A 7649-nucleotide genomic window follows, 5' to 3' on the forward strand; every position below is an offset into this window, starting at 1 on the left:
CATATAAAATTTATCCAATAACTGTGTATGGTAATTGTTAACATATCACCTGGTAGCTATGGTACAATAACCTGGCAACTACCGGTGACTTTTTCGTTAAAACATATTAAGAAGGGTTCTTGTGTTAAAGTTCTCGTGAAACGAATTCACGGTGAAAATGAATCGTCAATTGAATTAATTAGATTAATAGTTTAAGAGATAATTAATTATGAATATTTAAATATCAAAAATATTTGGTCCTTCCATTCTTATAGAATCTAAATGCTAACGCACGCGCCGCCACAAGAAAAAGATATTTATTTCTTACTTTATCATTTTCTTACTTAAGACCTTATGTGAATAAATATGAATTAAAGAAGCCACTATTTAATAGTACTATCATCAAAGAGATAGGAGAGTGAATATATTATCTTGAGGTTATTGAGGTTAAGGATGGAAGCGAGGTCTCGATAAAATCTAAATTTTAGAACTAAAATTTAAACCGGAAACCACAAAATAAATCAGAAGTGTGGATTTTGTTACGATCCCGCTTGCATCTTACTTGAGGCCAGCCTCCACGTGATAGGCAACATAGTCTTCAGAATTCTCGTTTCACCACGTACGGCGCCTGCCAGCCGTACCAGTACGCGAACGCTGCGATGGACACCGCCGCGGCGACGCCGACCGTGGCATGCCACGCATACGTAGGCTTGTCACCGCCGGCAGCAAGCCCGTAACAACGACGCGTCAACTTCCGGCGGGACTCCTGGTCGGCAAACGCGAGGCCGCGGCTCTCGAGTTCGGCGGCGACGTCACCGATCCTCGCGCGGCACCGGACGGCGGACGCCACCGCCTCGTTCTCCTCCCGGCTCCCGCCTTCTAGGAAGACGCCAGCGACAAGCCCTCCGCTGACCCAACACGCTCCGAATTTTGGCCTTCCGCCGGCCGGGACCGAGAAGTCCCCGAAGTGGACAGGTTCGCCGACGTTGTCGCCGTAGAACTGCCAGGACAGGGCGAAAACCCTGGAGTAGAAGAACGGCAGGTAGTCGAAGCCCATCTCCCCCTGCTCCGCGGCGGCGTCGGGGCGCTCCAAGATCGCCGCGACAGCCCGCCGGGCGGTCCGGCGCGCGCAGTCGACGTGCTCGAACCGGCGCACGTCGCCGCCCAAGAGCGCAACGGGGAACGCGGCCACGTCGCCCACGGCGTACACGGCGGCGTCGCTCGTCTGCATCCGCCCGTTCACCTTGATCCCGCCTTTCTCCATCGCCAGCTGCCCGTCGAAGAGCTCGGTGTTGGCGCGAGCGCCGATGCCGACGACCACCATGTCGGCAGGGAGGCGCCTGCCATCTCGCAGGATCGCTCCAGTCACCTGTGCATTCGAAACCACCGGTAGGCGGTCAGCTCAGTTTATACCGTGCCTTATGGATGGACAAGAATACTTGCCTTCCCATCTGACGATGTCTCGAAGTACGTAACCCTAGCTTCTTTGATGAAAGTAACTCCCTTTGCAGCATAGTAATTCTCGTAAAATTCAGCGATTTTCGGTGTAAAGAGGCGATCCACTGCAGAATACAAAATCGCAGCTCTTGGTTAGACAGGTCCTAAAGTGTACAGTAGAAAAATCAGAGTTCAGATAAGCACTAGCATGGACTGCTACACAGCCTACACTTACTGCAGTGTTTTCTCGGGAACACCATGGCGACCTTGATGTCATTGGCAACCAAGGCCGCCGCGCACTCCATTCCTATGTACCCGCCACCGATCACAACAGCGTTTCCACCATGGCACGATCTCATAACTCCCACCATTTTATCTGCATCCTCCAGACTGCGCAGATAGCACACGTTCGTGGCATCTGAACGGGTCACTCCGACTTCCTCCAGCTTCAAGACCTACAAATATGCATGTAACTAACTAAAGTATTTTTCTCGCAAACATGAGAGTAACAAAGGATTGGGAAATGTTGATTTTCATCGCTTACCCGCGCACCTGTCGCGACGATGAGAGTCTTGTAGCTGATGGTCTCTCCGGTAGCTGTGAGCAGTGTCTTCCGCTGGACGTCGGTAGAAACCACCCTCGTCCCAAGAACTAGTTCTATACCTGGTCAAGTAGCACACCACATACACATGATGATCCACAACAGATAACGAAATAGACCTGACTACTGGGTTGAATCGAAGTGGGGATAACGAAATGACTCCATGTATGTACTAGCTACTCCCTCGGATCCATAATAAGTAGTATAGTGGTTTTACTAAGGAAGTAGTACAACTTGTGTATGGGAGGGAGTAGTAGCTAGGATCAGTTGAAAAACAATCGACAGGTAAAAGGATATATACCGTGATCTTTGTACCACTGCTCCGTGAGCAACTCATCGTTAGCACCAACACAAGTGTGGAACGCCGGAAGACGAGCAGCCCCTGAGAATAACAGAGTATTTTTTTTTCAGGAAAAAAACAGAGTACCTAATAAGTCTCATACGCATATATTTTCAGATCAGAGCGAAGAGCGTGTGGTGTGATCGAGCAGAACATCTGATGATCGGAAGAGGGCATGGACGTGTAGGTGTAGGCATGGTACCTCGCGGGAGCAGATAGCCTTTGCTTAGTGCAGGGCGTTCGTAAGGAGCGACCTGCCAAATCCAAGAATTGTTCAGGAGTATATGAATTTGGCAGAATTATTAGAGCTACAGAAGAAGGGGCAGCGTGCGTACCGCCTCGTCGGAGATGATGCAGAGCTCGCCGGGTGACACGCCGTCGCCGTGGCGGACGAGCTCGAGCGCCGCGTAGCCTGCGGCCACGCCGCCGCCCAGGATCACGTACGCGAACGCGCGTCCCATGTCTGATCGCTCTGTCGTCCTCTACCTGACCTCTGTCGTTGCGGCATTCGGTTCGACATGGATGAGCTTAAGTAGCCATACAGCAGGAGCTGTGGCCTTGTTCTTGGCTTGCGGGGAGAAGATCAAGTGGGGACATGCAAGGCGGGAAAAACAAATGCCTTACCTTTGCTCCTCCTCACACTCCTACTCTCTGGGACCACTACTGACCTTTCAGCCATCTTCTTTACATTTGGCATCAAGAAAAATGCTGCAGGGAAAGAATTCTTCTCGGTGAAGGCAAGGTGCGCCTTTGTTGGTCTCTATGTCTCCACCATCTTCTCTGCTCATACGGTTTCTGCTCTTTGGGTGTATCTTGGCTGCAACTGGAATGTAATGAGAGTGTAACAGCAACAGCAACAGGCATATATATTTGGTTACATGGTCATGGACTTGAAATTAACTTGCAAGTCAGCAAGTGGCCTAGGCATCTTTGCAAAACTAACTTGCAAGTGATCTCAGTTATCTTCGCAAAACTATTGACTTGCAAGTGATCTCTGTCATCTTCGCAAAACTTGGATAATTGTTCAAAGACAGCAGCCCAAATTATGATTCCCATGTAAGAAAAGGATGGCTCTTGAGACTTAGTAACATCATCTCATTTTTCATTTCATTTAACAGTATATATGATGGGATTTCTATATTTGTTTACATTTGATACAAAGATTACACTTTCGTACAGGTTTATACAGGACTGATTCCTCCAAGTAACCGTAAACAATAACGCAACACCGGTCTTCCTCCTCCATTCTTCCATCAGCTCAGTGGTGTGCGAACCAATCCCAAGATTCACCACCTGCGGCGCTTCCTGCCGTACCAATAACCAAATACAGAAATCGACACAGCCGCAACAACCCCTGCCGTCGCATACCATACAAAAGCGGGCTTTTCACCAAGGGTTAACCCACCATCAGGTACGTCTTTCTTGCTTTCCTGGACGGCAAACGCCAGGCCTTGTTTTTCAAGTTCAGACATGTTTGAGACCTTTGTTTTGCGCCGAACAATAACTGACAGCGCCTCGTACTCTTCTCGGCTTCCACCTTCCAGAAATGCGCCCGTGATCTGACCCTTACCGACCCAGTAGGCACCGAACCTTGGGCTGCTGCTTGTGAAGTCACCGTAGTGGACTACTTCTCCAACATTATCCCCGTAGAACTGCCAGGACAATGTGAAGACTCTGGAGTAGAAGAATGGCAGGTAATCCACGTCCCTGGTTTTGGAAGGCTCCAGGATGGCTGCAACGGCATGCCTAGCGGTTCTACGAGCTGAGTCAACATGCTCGAGCCGTCGGATATCACCATCAAAGAGCTTGATAGGGAACGCGGCAACATCACCAACAGCATACACAGAGCTGTCGCTAGTTTGCATTTGCCCGTTTACCTTTATGCCACCTTTCTCCATCAACAGTTGACCTTCAAAAAGGCTGGTATTTGCACGTATCCCAATACCAACAACGACCATATCAGCAGGAAGGTGGTTACCATCTTTTAGGATTACCGAAGTCACCTGTAAATACAAGGTAACACTCTTACTTTAACCATCATTGTCAGCAAATAGAGGCAGTAGCTTAAGGATCGCTAGAAAATTCGAACTGGACAGACATGGAAAGTAAACTTTAAAATAGTAAAGATAATAGTGGTTGGCATCGATTAGTCTAGACACACTATATTGTATATTCAGTAAACCTTGTTCAGCTCAACATTCTCATTGGTGCCATAGCATGTTATTGTAAAACCAAGCCATTTTTACTCCAGGGATGCCTTATCTCTAATCATAAGGACTTCCCCGAGATAAGGGTGTTCAAAGGGGTTTCCAGTTCTTCTATCAAATATACTTATTTTCCCTGGGATCTAATGTTCAAATACCCAATCATCTTTCTTTATTTTTTTACTTACTTCATACAACTCTTGGAGTAACAATTTTCGTGAAGCCTCTTGCTCATCAAAGCTTCACAAGACATGATAAACTAGATACCATATTACCAGTAGATGTGACCAGGTCCAAGCAAATCTATATCAGTATTGGACAATAATAGAGGCTAGGCAATAATTCAGACCTAAACAATTTTCCCTAAAAGGACAAAACCCAATTAGTTCTTTACCACACCTTAATACAAATTGGTTAGGAGTTCCATCAATTTCTGCTTAAGATGACTTTTAGGTGAATGAATGAGTATGACCGCGACTTCAGCAGTTACCCCAATACTCCGAACCCAAGAACCTCTACCAGGCACCTGAATATGACAGCGAGGAAAGGAAATTTTGGACCTTGACTTGGAGTATAAGACAAGTGTTTTCGTTACTTGTTAATACAGCATGAAGTTACCAGTCATCAACTGCAAAGCAGTCCCAGTTTCATGGAATAGAAACTCACCTTCCCTGTTGAGTCTTTTTCAAAGGATGTAAGCACAGTTCCTTTGGTAAAAGTAACTCCTTTCGAAGTGTAGTAGCTTTCATAATATTCTGCAATTTTTTCTGTAAATAGCCGACCCACTGCAGAAAAAAAAATCAACATCATATATAGATAAGCCAAAGGGGGCTTTACAGCATATCTTGGGAGTCCTGACAATATGTCAAACGGCAAATCAAGAGATCAAGCATCATACGTACTGCAGTGTTTTTCAGGAAAGACCATGGTTACTTTTATCTTATTAGTAACCAATGCTGCTGCACATTCCATTCCTATGTAGCCACCACCGATGACAACAGCGTTTCCGCCAGAAGACGAGTTCATCGCATTCACTAACTTATCAGCATCGTCAATATTGCGCAAATAGCATATGTTTGCAGCATCTGAACCACTTATTCCAAACTCTTCCAGCTTCAAAGCCTATGTCGTGTCGAGAGACACAAAAAATAATAATGAATCAAACATATTACATTTTAAAAACAAGAGAAGATGGACCTCAAGAAGTACAAACAAGTCCATACCCGAGCACCTGTTGCAATTATAAGTGTCTTATAGCTGATGGTTTCTCCAGTGGCTGTAAGCAATGTCTTCCGTCTCACATCAGCAGATATCACTCTTGTTCCAAGAACAAGTTCGATACCTAGTCATGTAATTTTACAGTTAGTAGATATGTAGTGTTGATGTAGGCATACACATTACAGACAAAAACAGCAATTGGATCAATAAATTACTTAAAAGAACCAACAAAAAGAACATAATTTTACATGATCTTTTTTTTTTTTGCAAGGATATTTTTACTAGCATTAAACTCTAATGAACTAGTATAGCACTCAGAGAGAACCAGCAAAAAAGCATAACAAACCTACCTTGTTCCTTGTACCATTTTGTCGTCAGTAACTCATCATTAGCACCCACACAAGTATGAAATTTTGGAAGACGAGAAGGGCCTGCAAATTGCACAGGCATTTAAATCAGTTAGCAAGACTAACAAGCTGTCCATAAAAACTTTGAAGTGTGTGTGAAATGCACCTTCTGGGAGTAAATAGCCTTTGCTTAATGCAGGACGTTCATAAGGAGCAACCTGGCAAGAATACAAGAGAAAATATTACCAGAGAAGTATGCGTTCAATGATGGAGTCACCTGCGGTTCACACCCAAAGACCAGCTTTCCACAGTTTCCATGTGAGAAAAGAAAAAAAACGACTTTGGTGAATGGCATATGGACTATTGCTTATTCCAGCTGAATTTTAAGTTCTAACAGAGAAAAGTGGCATTCCTTTCTAGCCCCTTGAAGGGAAAGCCTTGCAGCTGAACTTTAACTAGGCAGAAAATTGCATTTCTGGAACATACATGTACTCGTTAGAGGTCGGATAGAGGATTCAAGCTAATCCAATTCTGAAGAGGAATAGACTACATATTTTGGCTTTACTATCTCAGTCTCAATTTCCAGTTACCAGAATGCAGTACAGACTACTAAACCATGTGTCCCCATCCTAATTGGTCCGTTACAACATTCAGACCCTACTTATCCAGGCAAATCAAGGCTGACACCATCCCAAAGGCAAGAAAATGGTAAGCGTTCTTGGCTTGGCGGCGCAAGCAACCAAAGGCGATCCTCTTTTCAGGCGAAAATCAAGAAGCAAACTCTGCCTAATACAGATGGAAGCACGAGAGAACAAAGCAATCCGTTCTATCCACTACACAAAGCTGATGAAATACAGAAGGCGAGCAAAAAGTCAGAAGGAAGGAAAGGTTGGGTGGGAGCGCTCACGGCCTCTTCGGAGATGATGCAGAGCTCGCCGCGGGAGTAGCCGCCGCGGCGCGCGAACTCGAGCGCGGCGTAGCCGGCGGCCACGCCGCCGCCCAGGACGACGTACACGAACGCGCGCCCCATCCCCTGGCTGGCTTTCTTTCTCTCGTCCCTAGCTAGATGCGGGCCATGGCGCTCTGACCTGCTTGGCCTGTGTCGATGACGATGACGATGACGATGTGTCCCTTGCGTTGCGTCTCCACCTCAACCCCGGCCTTGCGGGGCCCAGTCCGTCTGCTCTGTTATCATCTTCACCTCGCGTTGAAGCAAGGATATGGGTGGATATGGGCTTTCATTAATGTGGAGATGAAATTTTCCAGATTTTTTTGCTTTTGTTTTCCTGCGCGTTGAGAATTTGTGGAAGGAAAAGCAAGGAACTTTTGTCTGACAGATGCTTCAAAACGGAGCTGATGAATTCATGGTCTACACGTTAATCCCTGGATCATATCCTCAGGTGTAGACACGCAATAAAAAATGTAGCCAATATTATAAGATATATTTCGTATTGGGATCCCATCTCGTAGTTGGAAAATGAGTGTCCATTCCGCAGACGACACCATCCTTTTGCTGCAAGATG

At 46.0% G+C, this 7649-nt stretch overlaps 2 protein-coding genes across 2 annotated transcripts; both read right to left on the bottom strand.

Moving 5' to 3' along the window:
• Positions 1-386: 386 nt before the first annotated feature.
• LOC127306490 (monodehydroascorbate reductase 1, peroxisomal) lies at positions 387-3212 on the bottom strand. The gene is made up of 7 exons (XM_051337125.2): positions 2693-3212; positions 2560-2611; positions 2319-2399; positions 1961-2079; positions 1652-1871; positions 1423-1541; positions 387-1348 (listed from the first exon to the last, which is right to left on the bottom strand). The coding sequence occupies exons 1-7, from the start codon at positions 2816-2818 to the stop codon at positions 578-580; spliced, it is 1488 nt and encodes a 495-aa protein (XP_051193085.1). The 5' UTR covers positions 2819-3212; the 3' UTR covers positions 387-577.
• A 226-nt stretch (positions 3213-3438) lies between these two features.
• LOC127306491 (monodehydroascorbate reductase 2, peroxisomal) lies at positions 3439-7297 on the bottom strand. The gene is made up of 7 exons (XM_051337126.1): positions 7034-7297; positions 6293-6344; positions 6130-6210; positions 5785-5903; positions 5464-5683; positions 5228-5346; positions 3439-4360 (listed from the first exon to the last, which is right to left on the bottom strand). The coding sequence occupies exons 1-7, from the start codon at positions 7154-7156 to the stop codon at positions 3644-3646; spliced, it is 1431 nt and encodes a 476-aa protein (XP_051193086.1). The 5' UTR covers positions 7157-7297; the 3' UTR covers positions 3439-3643.
• Positions 7298-7649: the final 352 nt, after the last annotated feature.

Source organism: Lolium perenne, chromosome 6, assembly GCF_019359855.2.
Source record: "Lolium perenne isolate Kyuss_39 chromosome 6, Kyuss_2.0, whole genome shotgun sequence".
In the NCBI taxonomy this organism is placed as follows: Eukaryota; Viridiplantae; Streptophyta; class Magnoliopsida; order Poales; family Poaceae; genus Lolium; species Lolium perenne.